Source organism: Leptonotus elevatus, chromosome 18 (genome assembly GCF_054856555.1).
Source record: "Leptonotus elevatus isolate MCC_2025b chromosome 18, RoL_Lele_1.0, whole genome shotgun sequence".
NCBI classification, from domain to species: Eukaryota; Metazoa; Chordata; class Actinopteri; order Syngnathiformes; family Syngnathidae; genus Leptonotus; species Leptonotus elevatus.
The window spans coordinates 6,112,609-6,134,514 of record NC_141256.1 but is presented as its reverse complement, the minus strand read 5'-3'; the positions used below and the strand labels follow the sequence as shown (position 1 = coordinate 6,134,514).

General features: G+C 37.4%; 2 protein-coding genes across 4 annotated transcripts; both read left to right on the top strand.

The window, feature by feature from the left end:
* The first annotated feature begins 483 nt into the window (after positions 1 to 483).
* On the top strand, positions 484 to 14,637 carry kcnk13b (potassium channel, subfamily K, member 13b). Of its 3 annotated transcripts, none has more exons than XM_086061143.1 (4): positions 484 to 1,046; positions 6,769 to 7,532; positions 12,058 to 12,224; positions 13,689 to 14,637. In XM_086061143.1, exons 1-3 carry the CDS (start codon positions 716 to 718, stop codon positions 12,211 to 12,213), a joined length of 1,251 nt encoding a protein of 416 aa, XP_085917269.1. In that variant the 5' UTR covers positions 484 to 715; the 3' UTR covers positions 12,214 to 12,224; positions 13,689 to 14,637. The 3 variants fall into 3 exon arrangements, with proteins under 3 accessions (XP_085917269.1, XP_085917270.1, XP_085917268.1); XM_086061144.1 differs by lacking the exon at positions 13,689 to 14,637 and having other exon boundaries at positions 6,769 to 7,169; positions 7,302 to 7,532; positions 12,058 to 13,272; XM_086061142.1 differs by lacking the exon at positions 13,689 to 14,637 and having other exon boundaries at positions 12,058 to 13,272.
* Positions 14,638 to 16,148: 1,511 nt separating this feature from the next.
* LOC147158382 (26S proteasome regulatory subunit 4) lies at positions 16,149 to 20,834 on the top strand. The gene is made up of 11 exons (XM_086061161.1): positions 16,149 to 16,207; positions 16,703 to 16,756; positions 16,957 to 17,053; positions 17,355 to 17,479; positions 17,584 to 17,769; positions 17,836 to 17,964; positions 18,175 to 18,271; positions 19,093 to 19,282; positions 19,357 to 19,508; positions 19,601 to 19,755; positions 20,546 to 20,834. Exons 1-11 carry the CDS (start codon positions 16,205 to 16,207, stop codon positions 20,678 to 20,680), a joined length of 1,323 nt encoding a protein of 440 aa, XP_085917287.1. The 5' UTR covers positions 16,149 to 16,204; the 3' UTR covers positions 20,681 to 20,834.
* The last annotated feature ends 1,072 nt before the right edge of the window (positions 20,835 to 21,906 follow it).

Here is a 21,906-nt window from a genome sequence, read left to right as displayed (position 1 = left end):
ATCCTCATTTTAGAATGCATCTCAGGGGGCGGCCATTTTGTCATTTGCTTTTCCACTGAAAACGACAACACAGTTTCTCCATGTAGCCACCAATCGCGACTCAGCTTGCGTACGTCACGTGACCAAACTCAGAAAACAGGTGAGCCGTGATTGGTCGCTGAGTCCTAAGTAACTGTGATGTCATTTTTAGTCGACAGCAAGTGGCAAAATGGCCGCCCCCCTAAAGAATTGTGTAATCGGTGTAAAGAATTCCTTTTGACTTGGCTTCCCCTTTAAACCCATTTTTAAGAGGCATTGTTATCTCACATTTACAATAATGCATCAATACAAATGCTTGGATTGGAGTGGTACAAATTACATTATATTAGGCAATTCAATCTGTGGTCACAATCGAATCTATTGGTGATGTTGTCCGTCACTGCCAGGTCGCCGTGCGTAAAGCGTGCGCTCTGGAAAGGTGGGGGCTGGGGGACCATTTTTGGAGAGGCTGGCAGGACTCGAACGCACCACATCCTCAGGTTGTTGCGCGCTTCTCGTCGCCTCTTCTGAGCAGGGTTAGAGTTGTCGATGTGGATAGAATAGAATAGAAGAACGCATTTATTTATTCATGTATGTATTTTGTCGCGCACGACTTTTCCTCGCGCGCGTCTTTTTTTAAGAGCATCATGACAGAAGCCTCTCAGCCCCGCTGCAGCACGAGGACAACCGCAACATAATGGCATTTAGAAGCGGTTGCTGCTGCGGTCCAATTAACGAAGATAATGCGAGATTCTTGCTGCTGGCTTTGTTCATCATCATCTATCTGCTGTGCGGGGCGGCCGTCTTCTCCGCGCTGGAGCAGCCCAAAGAGCGGGAAGCCAAAGAGCGATGGGCGCACAGGTTCGAGCTCTTCAGGCAGACTTATAACCTGAGTAAGAAAGAGCTCAACCGCTTCCTCAGGAACTACGAGGAAGCCAATGTGGCGGGGATTCGAGTGGACAACATCAGACCGAGATGGGACTTTGCTGGGGCTTTCTACTTCGTGGGAACTGTGGTTTCCACCATTGGTGAGTGAGTGTCAGAAATACAATTTCACATTTTGAAAAAAAGAAAGAAAGAAATACAGGTCTGAAAATAAATCGACATCACAGTTTTCAAATCATAAAGACTGCAATTTTATCAAGAAAAATAGAAGATTTCTTATGGTGCTCTTTGGCTTTCATGTATATTTTATTGAATTATTTATCTACTTTTTTTTTCATATGTTTATTGCTCAAGTCCATATTTACATCACTTCATGAAACAAGAAAAGTTGATAAAGACAGATTTGTTTACATTATTGTTGCAAGTATAACTTACTGACTTACCATATATGCTTGAGACAGTTTTGAATTTGTTGAAAATAAATTAATAACTCTAATTTAATCAAATAATGTCTTTCATATTAATTCATGGTTCTTTTGCTTTCATACTAACCTATACGACAAGAATATTTAGGTCTAATAAATCTGATCGTTTGTTGTACTAAAGAATCATTATTTGCTTGTGTTTGCTATATTAAAAAAAATAAAGGCAAGACGACCATAAAAAATATTCCCAATCTCTAAATTGCAATTAGAGTATTTTCAGAAATATTTCAGGCCTAATAAAAATAATTTCAAGTGTCTCTTGTAATTTATAAGTCCAAGTCACATTTCATCATTGTGTAAAATACACATATTTTGGTGTGGAGTTCTTTGTCTTTTTATTTTATTATTTTCTCATTTGTGTTAAAATGTCAGTTCCTCAAATATTTTATATTTTTAAATTAGATGCATAGTTCAAAATTTTCTGTGTGTAGCTTTCTGTATTCTGCGTTTTGAAATTAAGTTATAACTTTTTTTCCCCTCATTTGCACTTTGTTGAGCAAATGCACTTTCAGGTTTTCATCATCATACACATATCTCTGATCTTGTATAATCATTTTTTTTATTATTATAATAATTTAATTTAGCAGATTTAAATACAGAGGGTCCTACAATCCCTCCCTGAGGTTTTTCAGTTTTCTGAATTGGAAACGATAGAAGTTGAATTAATTTGTTTCAGGGTCAAATGGATAAAAATTCAACTTTAACTGCTTAGGTAGGTTTTTAGCAACATTTTAACATTCTTAATTTCGTACGAACTTAACCACACAACAACCAAGTTGTAGCACGCGTGTAGGCGTTATGGTCCAGATTTTTATCTGTTTCCGTTTTGCAGCAATCAGCATTAGAATATAGCTAAGTTGTGCAATGTCAGACGTGTCACTCCTCTCATCCACAGTCAACAACAAAGTCTCCTTTACAATCAATGTTTTCAAATCAGTGGCCATCTCACGCAATTTCGGCCAATACTTACATTTGTAAACACTTGCTTTATGTCAAGATGTTTGTTCAACTAAAAAGGAAGCAAAACAGTACACCCACGCAAGCGCAGGGAGGACAGGTCAACTCCAGCCGGGAGGTACGGCCGCACTAGATTTATCTGTAAAGATGGGAAACTGGTGTTAAGAAACTCATCTTCTCTCCTTGTGCATATGCACAGTAAATGTGTGTTTCTTGCATGTGATGGTAAGTGCTGTTTCAACATTGATTACAGCGTTTTGGAATGAATTCAACTTGGCAGGTTGGATGATTAACTGTCTGGCATCAAAAGTGCCCTGCTTTTAATGACGACATTGATGGATAATGAAGGCCATTTCAATTGAAAGGCACATTTTTAATGTACCTCATTATTATTTTTTTACCATTGGTTATTGCACAATGACGGCACTGTGGGTCTTTCAGAAAAAATGGAGTTACAGATGTTTAATAATTCTTTGATAGTAGTACTAGCATGTAAAAAGAAAATTTACACTTTAATTAACTCATTCACTACCATAAATTCATTTTAAAAAAGATTGTCAAAAAATAGGGGCAAGAGGCGATTACAATTTTTTATTTTAATTAATCGCATGACTTCACTAGTTAACTCACGATTAATCACACATTTTATATATGTTCTAAATGTACAATTTAAAAAAATCTAGGTTTTCATACTCTTGTTAACAAAAGTGGGAAAACAAATGTTAAACTAATAGAATTAGTTAAAATGAAATGTTGACGTTTATAGCCGTCAATGGCAGTGAATGAGTTAAGAATACTAAGTCCACCTTTCATCCACAGCGCTCATAATTTGAAAATCTCTGGACAAATCTTCCAAACGAAGGCAAAACACACTTCATCAATAATGAAATAATGGCTGAGAGTATTATATTAAGTATGGGTGACAAACTTAATCAAGATCTAAATCTCTTTCAGTCGGCTTCTTTTTGACATTCAGAAATTTACCATCCTGTACTTTAAGTGACAATTGTTCTCCACGTTTCTCCTCCTACATTTAAAAAACATGAATTTTTGATTCATTGAAAACTTTAATTTGCTGTTAGGAGTGACTTATAATCGTTTGTTTGTCTATTTGTGCACTTTGATTGGCTGGCAACCAGCCCAGGGTGTAACCTGCCACTCACCCAAAATTGAGCTGCGATAGGCTCCAGGTCACCCGCGTCCAAAAAGGTAATTTAACGTAATAAAAAACAAAAACACAAATCAGGTACCTAATACCTAATTAGGTATTCCCGAAAAACAAGTTCAAAACAAAATTCACTAATAATGGGATTAAATGTACTAACTAATGCTGCATTTGAGGATGGTCGGAAGTCGAACTATTCCCAGTTCAAAGCAGAAAGTGTGTACGGGAACGCCCCTTTGAATTCGGAAATTCTACTTGTGAAGTCGGGGGGAAAAAAAGAACACTGACTTCACCAACGGACTAGTGACGTCACTCTACAATGGCGACCCCTTTGGAAACACAGACCGTAAATGTTAAAACACAATTTACTCGAGTAAAAAACTAGCTAGCTTTCTTAGTTCATAAATATTCGACATAAATTCACGTAACACAACGTACGTGACAGTATGCCTCCCTACATGAAATTATACGGTGAACTACTCATCAGTATGAAATGCTTACGAAATAAGATAAAAACAATGTATGAAGCAAAATTGCGAGGTCAAAATGAATTTGGAGGAGCAAAATAAAAAACTATTTATCACTATCCGCCATTTTGGTTGTTGAGTTTCGCCTCAAACGCTTTCAGGTCGGAATTGGGGAAAAACCAACTCGGATATATCCGACTTCCGGCCATCCTCGAATGCAGCATATGGAAACCAGGAAACATGACATGACAAGGAAATGACATGGACAAATAAGCGAAAAAGACTGAAAGAAAGCAGGGAACTAAACACACACACTAACGAGACAACGGCAGACACCTGGACAAGACTGACGCGGCTGAGGGAGCTGATTGGATGACACAAGCTGACGCAGGATGACGAGCACAGGTGAACATGATCAAACTTGACGAGACAATCAGACAAAAGGAACACATGACAACTCAAATCGAACCAGAACCAAAATAAACAGATTTGGACCATGACAACATACAGTATGTACAAAATTAACCATTTACACCGAAGGGCAACTTGGTCTGTGCTTGATTTTTAAGTCTCAAGTCTAAAATATCAACAACATAAAAGGAGATTATAAACCAAAATTCAAAGCTTTAGTAAGTCAAAATCAGTCTCGCCCACTGCTTGACATGATCAAACTCAGGATGAAAGGGTTTCAAATGTACGCGACATTTCAAAGGACATTTGCAATCAAACCACGCACTGTGCCGTGGTTAAGGTCAAGGCTGTCTGTGACAAGATAATTCGTGAACCTTTTAAAAGGAGCACCAAGTGTCCAATTCCCTTCTTTTGAAATGACCACACATGGAAAGTCTCCATTCACATAATAAGGTTGATGATACTGCAAATACCTGGTCCCTCGCTACTTCACGGTTCACCTATTACGGATGTTTATTCCCCCCCCCCCCCCATTTTCAATAGTGAGTACCCCACAAAATTATTTGTTTTTGCTGCTATTTTGGTCCTTTTTTGTAATACTCGAGTAAATATAAACTAGGGCTAAGCGATTATGGGAAAAATAATAATCACAATTATTTTGATTGAGATTGAAATCAGGATTAATGAAACGATTATTCATTGATTTTAAATGATAAGGCCTGAACTACAAAAACTCAACTACAGTACTCAAAACTAGATCATACCCTTACGCCCATTCATCCCTTACCATTGAAAACTTTATTCTTTAACACTATTCTTTTTGTCAAGTATAACATAATCTTATAAGTAACAGTTTGAAATTCAAGCCGCTTGCATTTTCATTCTTCATTTTCAAACTTAAGGATTGCATTACCCTCTTTATCATATTTATTTTATTGTATGTTATTTTCACAAGTCTGGTTAGTAGGCTATGACAAAAAAATATATATTTGTATCCTTGAATTTTGAGGAAAAGAAAATTCAGTGAATCCTTAAACTCACATTTAATTATGACTTAAAAGGACAGCGAGAAATTTAATTAGTAAGAAAGTAAAATAAGAATATAGGTATACACTAAATTAGCAATTGAAAACAAATACTGGGTGTTCCTGCGCATTTTGGCCTCTTAGGAGCAGTGTAGTGCCGTGCTTCCATGATGTACACACTTACAATGAGAACAGAAGAAAGTTGTGATTGTATTCTATTAAAATAACTAGATTTTCACAAATTGGGAAGAATTCCTGCCTTTGAGTAGTGTTATCTTACCTGTGGGTATGTATTTTCACAGCATTTGTGTGTAAATATTCATTATTTGAAGGTGTACTCCCTAAGTTGATGCTAACTTCCTGTTAGCATTTGAATGGGATCCTCCATTCACTTGCATTGGCTTTAGCGCTAGGCTCGCGACGTGTTAAAAACAAAGCAGTTTTGTATTTAATTAAATATACACCGTATGTAATTTTTCTTGTCTTGTGTTTAGTTTTAGTTTGATCATAAAATAGCTTAAAATGAACCCCCATTTGTAATAAGTTTTCTCTATATTATTTATTTGGTATTTACTAACATAACTATGAGAGTCAGTTTTCAAAAATCATTTACAGTTTAATACATTTTGTGGAAAATGTATTTGGTCATGCGCGGCCATTGTTCGCAACGCATTTAGCGCGTAGGGACGTAGAATGGCGGTTGGCTCTCTGCGATCGGGAGAGTCACCCTCCCCCATGCCGTGCTCTCGTCATTCACCAGACGCATTCAAGAGTTTTGATCGTCCCTTTAGGAACGTAACGGAGACTTAACTTGCTTTCTTTTAGGCGTTTCCCATTGCTTGGCAGAGAGCCAGCCGCCATTCTACGTCACTAAACACTGAATACGTTGCAATGTAAATAACAATGGCGACATAGGTCCAAACAAAGTTTCTACAAAACGTAGTAAACTGGAAAAGATTTTTGGATGAATCTCATAGTTATGCTAATAACAACCAAATAAATAATATAGAGCAAATTTGTCATTACAGTCGGGGTTCCTTTTAAAGGACGGCAGAATCACATTGATTCACTTCAAGCTTGCTACAAGCAACATGGTGCATTCAGGGTGCTTTCACAACATAGGGAAGTTGTAAACGCACCGTTATTCTTCGATTATTACATTTTAAGATCAAGAGAAGCCAAAATCGATATCACGATAAAAATTTAGATTAGTCGTCCAGCCCTAATATAAACAACTTTCAATCTACACTTTTCATCAAAATATTAAATATTTGGTAAATTACGAAACGTGTCATTATGTAGAATTCTAGGGTATTCTCTGTCGAGATTTTTAAGATGAGATTTGTGTGTCCAAGGTTTTGGGATGACCACACCCGCCACAATTGGAGGGAAGGTCTTCCTGATGTTCTACGGCCTTCTGGGATGCGCGGCCACCATCCTCTTCTTCAACCTCTTCCTCGAGCGGGTCATCACTGTTATCGCCGTCGTCCTCAAGTCCTGCCACGAGCACCGTCACAACAAGGGGGAGCTTGGACCCCAGAACGGTCGGAGGGTCTGTGCAAGGTCAAGTGGAAAAGGGGAGTATCTTGCCGGCTGGAAGCCTTCAGTCTACTGTGTCATGTTCATCCTCGGAGCGGCAGCCATTTTGGTGTCTTGTTGCGCCTCGCTCATGTACTCTGCAGCCGAGGGCTGGGGCTACCTGGACTCGCTCTACTTCTGCTTCGTGGCCTTCAGCACCATCGGCTTTGGCGATATGGTGAGCAGTCAGCGGCTGGTCTACGAGGGCAACGCCACGGCAGCATACCAGCTGGGAAACTTCTTGTTCATCCTGACGGGCGTCTGCTGCATCTACTCCCTCTTCAACGTCATCTCCATTGTCATCAAGCAGGTCCTCAACTGGCTGCTGAGGAGACTTGAAGCCACCTGCCGATGTTGTTATTCCAGAAAGGGTCACCGCCCACACCGACACCCCCGTCGGAACGTGGTGGCCCCGGGACACTTGCGGGCCCGCAGCGAACCTTCCATAGAGACAGATGCCGTCAATGAGAGCGAGACCGACGCCGGACGCAGGATGTCCGGAGAGATGATCTCTATGAGAGACTTTCTGGCAGCAAATAAGGTCAGAGCATCTAATATAATCGTATGTTTCTACGAGTCATCGTTTCACTCCCATCCCAGAGTCATTTGATTGGACTTAGATCCATTTTTGACAAATAAATAACCAAAAATCTATCTGGGGCCGCAAAACATTTTACTCATTCACTGCCATTGACGGCTATAGACGTCAAAAATTCATTTTAACTATTTCTATTAGTTTAAAAACATTTCCCACTTTTGTTAACAAGAGTATGAAAACCTAGAATTTTTTAGAAATACAGATATAAAATGTGTGATTAATCGTGAGTTAGCTATTGAAGTCATGTGATTAATTACAATTAAAAAGTTAACTCACAATTAATCACACATTTTATATCTGTTCTAAATGTACAATAAAAAAATATAGGTTTTCATGCACTTGTTAACAAAAGTAGAAAAAAATGTAAACTAATAGAAATAGTTTATAGCCGTCAATGGCAGTGAATGAGTTAAAGATTGTGATGAAGGAAACAGTGTATTAGCGTTAGTCTCGTGTACTGAGGGCCCCAGAGCTAATTAGAGCTGAATTAATTAGCGCTGCAACACAACACACACGTGACAGCAGCATCCCATACGTAGACATTCATTTTCTTCTTTCATCTTGCGGTTTTGGGATTTTTTATTGTTTTTCATAGTTTTGACTTTTCTGACCTTTCTGTAAATGTTCTGACATTTTAGGCAATTTTATGGATATGCTATGGTAATTTTCTGCCTTTCTTCCTTTTTTTGACATTTGATGGCTATTTTTGGAGGAAAAAATGCCTTTTTTGGTATCAGTTTTCTCACTTTTATTTTTATTTTTTTGAAGCAATTTTGTGGACATTTTATTACGGGATTTCTTCTTTAGTTTTTTTGGACAATTTAGTAATCATAAAATTGTTATCTCCTGCCTTTTCTTAAAACAATTTTCTACTTTTTTTTTTTTTGTTTTTTTGCAATTTTGTGGCCATCTTATGACGTGCGTGAAGTTTGCCACCCACCCCTACCATCTTATGGTAACTTTCAGAATTTGTTCTTTTGTTTATGGACATTTTAGAGCTACATTTTGAAGGTTTTCTTTTCTGCTTTTTTTTTTTTACTGGGGGGGGGGGGCTATTTTATGGGCATTTTATGGTATTTTTTTAGATTTCTTTTTTTTTGTTTTTAGACATTTTATGGTTAATTTTTAAAAGTTTTCTTTTCTGTCTTTTTCTAAATCAATTTTCTGACTTTTGGATAGTTTTATGGTATTTTTTTTTATATATTTCTGTTGATTTCAGACATTTTATAGTTACTTTTTAAACATTTTTTATTTTCTGTCTTTTTTTAAATTATTTTCTTACTTTTTAGGCAATTTTGTGGACATTTTATGGTTATTGTCTTTTTTAGATTTCTTCATTTGTTTTTGTACATTTAAAAAAAATTATACTTTTTGGCAATTCCAAAGACATTTCAAAACTATTCCATTTACCTTTGAATTGCTCTTTTTCTGACAACTTAAAAAATTGGACTTTGACCAATTTAAAATATTTAATCAATATATTTTTTTAATCAAAATCATTAATTTATCTAAAGAATATTTTGTCTAAAAAATAAAATAAATATGTTAACAAATATTAATTTCTACCTTCTTTTTTTTACAGATCCACAGGGAGCCAAACTCAGTGATTAAACATATTTAATATAGTTTTCAACATATTAACATAATGTTATGATTTTAATGATGTGACATTTCTCTGAATAACGGTGGTCCCTCGCCATTGTGATGACCTCTTGAGTCATCTTCCAGGCACTCGATGGTGCCATCTGTCTTTCAATTTACATAAGCGAGACTACTTCTTAGACAAGAGGATCATGTTGTGCACACTGCTGGCTGTCTAATCAGTCTCCTGATTATACGTTAAATTGGGAGAGAAAATATGGATTCATTTTCATCTGAATCATTTGAATAAATGCGACGAGTGACGAGAGGAACAAAATAATATAATCTAAAGGACATGTATAGGGAGTTTGAAGGTTTAGCTACAATGAAGTTAATATTCATGTTTTTAGAATGTGGAAGGAAGACCCACGCAAGCTCAGGGAGAACATGTAAACTCCGCGTAGGAATGGCAAAAAATATCACAGCACAAAGATGTGTGCAGTGCCTTAACCAACGTTATTGCTTAATGAAAAGATCCAAATGTACATTTCAAGAATCGTCTTACCTCTTGAGCTTTGTTGTTATTTTTGATTTAAGAAATGCTTCTACTGCCAATTTTCCATTCTGGTTTAAAAGTTAAATAGGCGTCCAGATTGGAAAGCTAATGAGCACAACACAAAAATAACTGTTGGCTTCTACTTTCATCAGTGTTATCTCATCATTGTCTGTAGCTGGCCAATTAAATGTAGTCATGTAGATGATGTGATTTTCTAGTACCTCATTAGCCACACTATTCAGATTTTTTTTTTTGATACTCATTCATTTTTTTTCCTCCCCGGCTACACTCCTTGTAGCCTCATGTAAATTGTGCACAATACATCACACACAGTATGATAAACACGTATCTATGGCAGTTTTATTTTTCACCCGCACACACGGTAGAGATGGATTATTGCACATTGATTTTTGTTCTTGTTATTGTTCATTTTGTATTGTATTTTAAAATATGTACACAGTAGATTTTGGAGAGTAAATTTGACTCTAGAGTGGGACCAAATAGACTCAGTTTTAGAGTAATATTTACACTTAGAAGAGCGTTAAAGAGTTCGAAAAAATAAAAGTGACTCAAGGGTTGAAGAACAAACTCACGACCTTCAACTTGAGAGACAGCCGACCTACTCCCTGAGCCATGCAGCTCCTCCTTTCTGTTAGTATATTGCTCGTGTCAGCTGCAGCTGATTCCATGATTTTATGGACTCTTCCTAAAAACAATGTTTTTGGTCTCCTCTTTGAGATAAGCAATCAGTGGGAGGGGCATAGCTCAGGCGCTAGTGTGGCAGTCTCCCAAACTGAAGGTTGTGAGTTTGTTCCTCAACCCTTGAGTGACTTATATTTTTTATTTTTTCCCAATTCTGTATTTTACTCTCTTCCTAGTGTAAATCTTAGCCTACTCTAAAACAATTTATTTGGTCCCACTCTTAAATAGAGTCAAATTTACTTTACAAAATGTACTGTGTACTCATGTACACATTATTTGTACAAAAATGTAAGATTATTTGTAATATAATTTTCCTCTTTTTTTTGTCAGTGACTAAACTAAGTTTTCATACTCTTGTTAACATAAAAGTGGGGGGGGAAAGTTAAAGTAAATATATAAACTAAATATAAATATATAATAAATATGACTGCATTGTTTTAGTCATTGATACAGTAATTTCAAAATAATTCATGAAATTGAGTTAAAATTAAAAATATTGACTGTACTCTTAAAAAAAAAAAGAGTATGTTATTGGTTTGTGTTGAGGTCATTTTTCTGCCACTAGATGGCATAATTGCATTTTTAAGACATTGGTGACAGCTCAGTGCATTTTTCTTTTCATATCAAGAGCTATCTAATCTTTAACATGAAGTAACTTGTGAAATTCTGCACATTTTTTAAATTGTAAAATACAACTTGACCCCAGTCTCTACAAATATATACATTTTGATTAAATGTATTACTGCTAAAATTTGACGTGGACGTGTCTGCTGCGTTGTGACTGAATTTCCCCTAGTACAGGCTTTCCAAGTAAGGGGCGGTCATTAATCGCACATGAAAAAAAATGAGTGCCGTTAAAGGAACTTTAAATTAGCTCAAAATTAACTCACTCATTTAGACACCCCTAGTTTTTATTTATTGATTGATATTTAATTATATTTATATATTTATTTTTGTATTTATTTCCACATTTATTTTTATATTTATTTATATTTTTTGAATCTCATTTTATATTTTTGTATAAATTTTTACTTGTGTGTATATATATATATATATAATATATATATATATAGTTTTTATTCACATTAATATATATATATATATATATATATATATAATTTTATTTTTTTTATGTTTTCTATATTCGTTTTTTATTTTCACTTATATGTATTTATTTATTTATTTTGTCATGTATTTATTTTCAATTTTGACAGTTTTGGTCCTCCATAAATTTAACATGGGAGACACGGTTTTTACCTAACCTAAAGTGACCTACCAGGATTGGATGCACAGAGTAAAGGCGAGTGCTTTTGGTAACCTAGCAACAATATGGCCCAATTAGTCCTCTCCGAATGAGGATGCGGAGGCTGCCAGCGCCGTTGGGCTCAAACTATGTGCCAAACACATTCGCTGTATTCGACACATACTCCTGTGATGTCCAAAAAAGAAGAGTTGGTGTGTGCGAGTGGGAGGGAAGTCGAGTGTTGCTTTTATACCCGTTCGTCACACTTTGTTGTGATCTTTGTTCACTTGAATTAAAACAGACATGGAGCAAAAATGGATTCAGAAAAAGAACACAATCCATTAGTGGCTCGTTCTCATCTGATTTATTTTCATTATCTGCTGCAGGTCAACTTGGCAATCATGCAGAAGCAGCTTTCCGAGATGGCGATTGGACACTCGCGCCAGCCTTGCTCCACTTCACATCACAACGGCTTCTCTGGAGGAGTGGGGGCCCTCGGCATCATGAACAACCGGCTGGCGGAGACGAGCACGGACAGATAGGGAGAAATAAAGTGAATATAAAACAAGTGTGAGGATGAGTGGGGAGTGGGGGGAAAAAATCAACAAAGACCTACGCTTCCTCGGAAATTTGAATACTGTGTATTTCCTATTTAAATGTGTAAACTGCAACAATATAAATGATGCATGATAGTTTTGCTGGAATCTCACATGTGGGCCAGCTTCAGTTTGTTGGGATGTTCCTCCCATGGGGAATTCTTGTTTCCATGGTGATATACAAGCCCGCTTTGTTCCCTTGTATCGAAGCTTGAAAAGGCTTATTTGCCATAGGTAGCTCCACAGCTGACTTCCACTGCGCTTAAGTACTTTACAGTACATGCACTGAACAGTATCTCACATCCATTGCCGTATAGCACAAAATGCTGGATTGAATAAAGTGGCTTTTTTTTGTTGTTGCTGGGTTCTGTCTTTTATTTACAAAAATCATGAAGAACATAAAAGAAGTTACCAAATAATTGGACTAACTATCTAACAGAATGCACCCAGTATGGAAAATAATTAGTCTGATATCACCCTCAAGGACATTTTCTCACCGTTATTCAATACTTTGGCTTTCAATATCCAATTTTAGCTCAACTTCATGTGTTTGTGTGCCCTTTGCTGTTTTGTGGATTCAAAGGAAAGGCCTATTTCAAATACACTACATTTGTTTTAGAACTTGTTTTCGTGAGTTTTTGAGTAGCCCGCAAAAAACAGCTCACCAGTAATGGGACATTGTGATTTTCTAGGAATGTTGTTGAAGTGATCATTTGAAAATATAAACACTGGCAGAGATTATAGAAAAAAAATTAAAAGTAGTCAAAAGTTACGATAAAAACGATACTAACTAACTGAAGGTACATTATGACATTTATAAAACTTTTAATTTCTTGTTTTAAAACATTTTTTTTTAAATTAACTAAATCAAATCATTGTCAAAAAAACAAATGAATATATATATTTTTTTTAAACAACTAAAAACTAAAACTAACAACAACAGTCCTTTGAATGGCATGGAATAAGCTCCAAAAGCACTATAAATTGCCAGGACTAGTTACGCTTGGAAATGTTAAAACATACAGATGCCTTGAGATCAGAGGTGGCAAATCCAGGTCCAGAAAGAAAGAACCCCGTCACAGTTTGGCTTTAGCCCTTGGTGCTAGCTAGCTAGCTCCCTAGCTAGCTTCCATGGTGCTCGTTTACCTGCTAGGGAGCTAGCTAGCTAGCACCAGAGGCTAAAGCCAAACTGTGGCAGAGTTTTTACTTTCTCAACCTGGATTTGCCACTTCTGGTTATAGAGTAAAAAGCCTTTATAAAATTGTTGCCACAGTTTGGCTTTAGCCCCTGATGCTAGCTAGTGATGAGTTATTAACATTGTTTTTTAGTTTTAAATTATATTTTAGCCGTATATAATTATGTTAACTCAGTATGGCTGTATGAATAGACCTATATTCTTATCTGTGTTACTTTCATGACAGAGAAAATGCCACATCTGGTCTACAAGGCTTCCGGAGACGTGCCAGGCTCGGCCATCTCATCAACTGATGCTCTCAGGTTGAAAGGAGAGACGAAATTCCACAACTGGAGCATCAATCTTATCACCTCCGACCTGGAGCCACGTCAGCTGAATCCGTGCCCGGTTCCGGAGCTGCCGTTTGAGGACATCAGTCAACGGATCAAGAGCAAGTGCCTTTTCTTGGGCAATCATTCCTTTGATCAGTCACATTTTGGGCAGAATAATCCCAGGTGACAAATCGAAGAATTTGGGTAGTCTACCCCAAATTCTTAAAGAAGAGACGAACTATTGCGACACTCTTTTCATTAAAAAAAAAAAAAAAAAAAGACCTTCAAAGAACTTCATCACAAGATGGCTTCAAAGAACACATATTCGTCTGCCGATACATTGCGACACTTTTCAATGAACAACATTTTATGTTAAGCCTCACATATGCTATGCTTATTCCACTAAAAATCTTTTAAATGTATCAAATTGTTTTTTAATGTCATATGATTGCTAAACTACCTCCTCTTCTGCTAAAGGGATGTTTTAAGGATAATTATTTTTATCACACAACCATTGAAAAAAAAAAAATGTTTTAATGTGTTGAGCTCTCAAGAGCTCAAATGAGGGAATGATGAGTTATTAACATTGTTTTTTAGTTTTAAATTATATTTTAGCCGTATATAATTATGTTAACTCAGTATGGCTGTATGAATAGACCTATATTCTTATCTGTGTTACTTTCATGAGAAAGAGCAACGGGTCTGTCTATTCATTCCGTAATCTAAAAGGGAGGTTTCCGGGGATTTTGTTGTGTCACCAAGGGAGTCAGGCTTATTATTATTGTATTCTTTTAATCTGATTTATACCCATGGGAACGGATTCTCTTGTATTCAGTTGTAACCAGGTGTGTTGTGGGCTGACCTTTTTTTTGAACCCTTTTTGTGAATAAATAACGATGTGAGCTAGAGAGAGGGAGCCACATCAGAACAGAGACATGCTTGGATGAATTTGTCAATGTGGACCAGAAGCTTCTGGTAATTAAAACCTTTGCAAAGGAACTCCTTCAACAGAATCTCACCATTCAGTTAATTGAACACGCAAAGAGTACAATACTTAATATTGTCTACTCTAACACTAGCTAGCTAGCTCCCTAGAAGGTAAACAAGCACCATGGGAGCTAGCTAGCTAGCTAGCACCTGTGGCTAAAGCCAAACTGTGGCAGGGTTTTTACTTTCTGGACCTGGATTTGCCACCTCTGTTTGAAATACGAGTTTAAGGCGTTTTATGACCATGCTCGTTACTCAAAACACTCTCAACTCATCCTTCCCCACAGACATTAATAGAAATATCATTTATCTACTACATGTTTTAATAGGAAAGACAGCAGTCGATAATATTACTTACTAGTTAGTAATATACTTCGTTACTTATATGCTTAGTAATGATGACATAGCTAAATAGAATTTAAAGAATTCAACCGTTTATGCATAATATTTCAAATAGTAATTCATTGTGCGGCATTTTGTGTTCCCACTTTGGCCACAATACCGTCATAAAGACAAATGAAAAGATTACACTTGAAAGTAAACTTCAGCTGTGAGTGGCACAACTTGAAACGGGTTTTTTAAATAAACTGGCACTATTATAGACATACATATGTACTTCCATGACAAATACAACAAATCTGATAGGACACTATGTCACACGTTTCATATTTCATATTTGATCTCCTGGCAGAAGAAAATTCAATATTTTTGAAACGTAGTATTTGATGGCGGGGGATAATAGTACACCTGGGTTTTAACAGTATAGGCAACGGTAGCATTAGTTTGGGTCAGTGGCTGCAGATCCATAATCAGCCTACATGGACATGTGATCAGCTGAACAAACAGTCAAAATGCATGTTAATTAAGCATGCTAAGCCTATTACTGTAATGACGTAATTAGGTTCTCGGTAGTGGATTGTTATTGTTGTGTGCATACTTATTGAATTATCATCCCTATGGAAGAGACGAAAGAGAAACAGAACCTTTTCTTGTGAAAACAAGTTGTATTACAACATGCAGTGTGTTTTGTTAACTTTTATATGTAAACCTAATTGGACTCATTTTAAAATTTCAGTATATGTCTGATCATTGTACTAAAATTACTGTTCTCTAACAAGGAGCCGATAGCAATTTTCACAATGTTTTTTTTTTCATTTGTTACCATAATTAATTTAATTATTTAGTTTTTTCAGACTTTTTATGAATAGTTCAATGTAATATTATACTGTATACAAAATATAGGTACATTACATAATATCCATCCATCCATTTTCTTAACCGCTTATAGGTCCTCACAAGCTTTACCTGTATATGGAGTAATAACCACACCCAAACACAGGATGGCAGTAGTGCGCCGATACGTGATTTGACGGGTGACTAAAGCAACGAGTTCAACAAGCGGCTCGCTGAACTCAGTGACGTCATTTCTAAGCGACGCGAAACAATGGTAAGTGAGCAAGCAATTTTCCTTACCCCTCGAAAGGTTTATCATACAGTAACATTTTAACACTTTATGTCGGACAAACATAGAACTTCATATAGTTGTATTCAATGTATTTTTTCATTTCATGACTTGTGTTGGTCATTTTCACAAAAAGCACCACGTTTAATGACTATGTCAGCCTTTAGCAAATGGCTAATAGCGTTAGCTTCTGCTTTACTGTCATCTCGTTGTCAACAATGTCGGTTCTCGAAATGTCATTTATAGACACCCCGTGTAAAATAGTGACTTTTCATCTTTATACGGGAGTGAGCGTCCTTGTTAGAGTGTTTTCCCGTTTGGTGCGTATCGTGCACATTTATTTTGACTAACGGAGCTAATGTGGGTCGTGCGAGCTGAACTTAACACACGCGAGCTCTGTCATTTAAAGTCATTGTAACATGTACAATCTTAATAGAATTGTGACTGACACAAATATTAAACAATATTGGAATATTTAAGGGTCAAAGTCAGAGCGGCGGTCACGGTCCAGGAGGGGGCAAGAAGGATGACAAGGTAAGATTGGCATTGCACGTTTTTGCTAACGCTAACCTATTTGTTATGTTTTCTGTTTGTTTGTTTTTCTACCCAACATGTTAATTTATTTGTTAGATGTTTTGAATTTACATCGTAACAACCTGTCAGAATTGTATTTAAGACTTTGCATGTATTTAAAAGCCTTAAATTGAATAAAAATAATGTTTCACTTTTTTCAGGATAAGAAAAAGAAGTACGAGCCCCCGATTCCTACTAGAGTTGGCAAGAAAAAGAAGAAGACTAAAGGACCAGATGCTGCCAGTAAACTACCATTGGGTATGTACATAAAACTAGCACACAGTGAATAACTTTTCAATCTCAGTCATTTGTGATCAGATTGTATGCAGTGCTAAACAAAAGTGAGTACACACCCTTTTGAAAGTAAGCTCTCCATTTATTTCTTAGTGATTTTGATGTGTATTATATTTACCTGTGGTTGCATTTAACAGGAGTGAACACCTGACAGGAAAATCTATATTAAATTGAGAGTAAAGACCACTATCTAGAAGTCAAAGCAACAAATATTATGCACGCATAAAATTGATATGAATGAAATTATTTGAATTGATGTTTTCAGTCACCCCTCACACTCAGTGCCGCCTGAAGCTACTTAAGCAGGAGCGGATTAAGGACTACCTCCTCATGGAGGAGGAGTTCATCAGAAACCAGGAACAGATGAAACCCCTGGAAGAAAAACAAGAGGTCAGTCTTTTCATATGACCATATTGGACAAATTCATTAATAAGAGCAGCTCTGCTGTGATAAAATATAGTTCGTAGAGTGAAATAATTGTTTTTGCATCACAGGAGGAGAGGTCCAAGGTGGATGACCTGCGAGGGACCCCCATGTCTGTGGGCACTCTGGAAGAAATCATAGATGACAACCATGCTATTGTGTCCACTTCAGTTGGGTCAGAGCATTACGTCAGCATCTTGTCCTTTGTGGATAAAGATCTGCTGGAGCCGGGTTGCTCAGTCCTGCTTAACCATAAGGTAATCGGCATTTATTGTCATTACACATTTTGAAAAAGGTTGGTATTCATCTCGTTTGTGCTTCAGGTTCATGCTGTGATTGGGGTGCTGATGGATGACACTGATCCTTTGGTGACTGTCATGAAAGTGGAGAAGGCCCCACAAGAAACGTATGCTGACATCGGGGGACTGGACAATCAGATCCAGGAGATTAAGGTAAAAATAAAATGGCGGTCAGTGAAGGCACATGTTTGAGTATTTGAATACATGTTTCTATAGTTCTACAGTTACTGTTTTATTAATTTTTTTATGGATGTCTTTGGGTTGGGTTACGTTATTGATTTGGTAATATATAGATGATGGATAAAAAAAAAACCATTTACCCAGTATTGAGGCTGAATGTGTGGCTGTGATGTGATCTTCCAGGAGTCAGTGGAGCTGCCTCTCACACATCCAGAGTATTATGAAGAAATGGGCATAAAGCCCCCCAAAGGTGTCATCCTCTATGGACCACCTGGCACAGGTGAGCATAAATATTATATACAGTATTTAGATATAGTACCTTGTTTTAGTCAAGATCACACCAACTGAGACCAAGGCACTATCGAGACTAGAGATTATCAAGATCAAAACTTTTGGAGGTCGAGACTGAGACAAAGAGGTTTGAAAGTCCCAGACTTTTGGAGGTCGAGACCGGGACAAGACCCGGACTTTTGGAGGTCGAGACCGGGACAAGACCCGGACTTTTGGAGGTCGAGACCGGGACAAGACCCGGACTTTTGGAGGTCGAGACCGGGACAAGACCCGGACTGTATATATGAAAGAAAAATCACCCCCCAAAAATCTAACAAAATGGCCTGTATCTTCTTCTTATTATTATTATTATTATTATTAGATTTGCACACAAAAAAAGCACAGAGAAAACACAAAACAAATTCTGCTATGTAATACTGAAGTACAATGAAATCAATTTAAAATCTAAGCAAAATTTTGGTTTCACTTTTACTTATTAAAACTAATTGTCCTGACAAGCAAAGAAAATGTCATTTTACAAAGAACATTTCAAAGGAAAGTCAGGAATAATGCTTAAATTAAATGAAGTGAATGAAAAAATAACTTAGGCCTGAATTATGCATTCCTCCTGGGGGAAAATAACCTCAGTTACTTACTAAAAACATCTTGTTGCTATTTTTGGGCTATTTCTGAAGCGTCCTAAAAAGCCGCTAGATGGCGCCAAAGTCCTGTCTAATATAGATTAATTTAGTGAGAATGCATTCTGGTCATCTTTGACCTTTTTGTTGCTAGTTTAGAAAATATTTTTAACACTTAATCTTTGTTGACTAGGTAAGACACTGCTTGCCAAGGCCGTCGCCAATCAGACGTCCGCCACCTTCCTGCGTGTGGTGGGCTCCGAGCTCATCCAGAAGTACCTGGGAGACGGGCCCAAGCTGGTCCGTGAGCTTTTCAGGGTGGCGGAAGAACACGCGCCATCCATCGTTTTCATCGACGAGATCGACGCCATCGGGACAAAGAGGTGCAAAGACGTTCCCGTTGCAATCAGCACTCAAGACAGGAAGGCGGCCATCTTGACGTGTTTGTGTCACACAGGTATGACTCCAACTCTGGTGGCGAGAGGGAGATCCAGAGGACCATGTTGGAGCTCCTCAACCAGCTGGACGGCTTCGACTCGCGGGGCGACGTCAAAGTTATCATGGCCACCAATCGGATAGAAACTCTGGATCCGGCCCTCATCAGACCTGGTCAGTATGACTGTGCTTGTAAAGAAATGATGGGTTTTTTTGCACATTTTAATCCATGCTTCTTGTGTTTTGTTCTGTTTTGCCTGCCTCAGGGAGAATTGACCGAAAGATCGAGTTCCCCCTGCCTGACGAGAAGACCAAAAGGAGGATCTTCCAGATTCACACAAGCCGGATGACGGTGGCTGACGACGTCACCCTCGACGACCTCATTCTGGCAAAGGACGATCTATCAGGAGCAGACATTAAGGTAAGAAAAATAAATACTGAAATCAGAAAACTATTTTCACCTAAACATATTGGTTTATTTTATACAGTGGTTCTCAAATGGGGGTTTGAGTAATCCTAGGGGTACATAAGATTTTCAAATATATTTTAGAAGTATGTGTAAATATTTCTAAAAAAATGTAAGTTCATAAAATGAATTTTATATTCAGTAGGCAATTGAATTCCAGTATCCTAAAAATCCAGCATTCCCCCCCATACCAGAATAGTTTGACCCAACTTGTCATATGCCATCTAGAATCACTCAAAAACTTTATTTAAAATTCAGTTCATTATTTCTTTTTGAGAACAGAGCTTTACTATGATCCCAAAAGATGACACTTTATGTTGATAACAATCTGTATGTGCACTAATCTTTATTTATAATTAAATTATTTATTTTTTAGTTTTATCTTTTTATTTCCAAATAGTTCAAGAGACCACATAAATACAAATAGTTCCAAAGTTTAATAATGGATCAGACAATGATGGCACAGCACTCGGTTTTATTTAATTTTTTTCTTCAATAAGAAATACTTTGTGCTGGTTAGGGAAATAATAATAATTCACGGGGGGTAGGTACATCATTGGAAAAAGGTTGAGAACCACTGTTTTAATACTTCACACATTCTCAGTCCAAACAAATAATTTCGTCTGCTGCCCTCATGTGGCATGTGAAGACATGACACGTGGCTATTTCATTCAAAGTGTTTGTTTCCACTACTTTTAGTTCTATTTTGAATGAAATGCTTTTGTGTTCTCCTTGTGCACTGCAGGCCATCTGCACAGAGGCAGGCCTCATGGCGCTGCGGGAACGTCGCATGAAAGTCACCAACGAAGACTTCAAAAAGTCCAAGGAAAACGTCTTGTACAAGAAGCAGGAAGGCACGCCGGAGGGGCTGTACCTCTAACCTCCAAACCGTTGCGGTTTAACCTCCCACCCCACCTTTATACATCATCAGCCGAGTTGTTCATCTGCTCAGAGAGAATTTTGTTATATTTTGTGCATGTCATGTCTGGCTTATCCCGTTCTATGTTTCAGATGAATAAATGAGTATCTCTAAACCTATGTGCCGTTATTTTAGCTACTACTCAAAACCCATCACAGACGGAAAGATCTGAGTCCTGGAAAATAATTTGGATACCGCTGTCAGCAAATATCCAATATAACTGCAATCTGACTTGAATCAGCTGTCATATATTTTAATCAGCAGTTAAATGATTACAGCACGCATAAGTAAATCCAGCTAAGCTGACGTCTGACACAGCGCAACTTGATTTAATTCCTCTTGATGTGGAGCCGCGTGTATCACTACGCTCAACAGAAAGAGGTCCCATGCAGCAAGCATCCGAGAAGCAACCCTCCTTATTAAATCCGACCGGCATTTCTACTGCGGATGTGTCAGGATCCGTGTTTGTTTAGATTTGAATGTGGGTTTTGTTTGGTGTTATGTTGTCTTCTGCGTCATGTATGTCTCATTATGGTGTAGTGTTCCCCTGTTCTCGTCAGCACCTGTCCCTTGTGTACCAATCAGCTCCCTCAGCCACTCTTTGTCAAAGTGGTCCTCGTTGTCTAGTTAGTTTGCTAGTGTTTACTTCCCTGTTTGAGTTCCGTTAGTTGTCATGTCTCCCTCCATGTGCTGTAAGTTTAGTGTGTTTGTTTCGTTGACTCATTTTTTTTTTGTTGTTGTGCTATTCTTTGATTTTGTTTGTTGGACTATCTTGTTCTCCTTTTGTGGACATACCTCCCCTGCCCTGCCTCTGCACTTGGGTCCTCTACCCCACGCCTAACATAACAGGATGTGTGCAACTTTTAATGAGCAGCTATCTGGTCAACCGAGTCGGATTCTGCCACAGTGCCTTATTTTTCAGCATTAAAATACAGATGGGATTGTAAGAAAGTAGGCAAATGTCGTCCACATTATTGTTACCTGTACTGTGTTTATTGCGCTGCAATTACTAGTTTGTTTTAGTGTTTACTATTTTTTTTTAAAACACACAACAGTATTGACAGTTCCGAACATCAGAGCATTGCTGATATATCTGTAATGCAACGCAATGCAAATGCTTCCGTTCCACAGTGAAAACAAACTATATATAAATATTGCCTTTGCCTGTGACTAGCATACAAACCAGG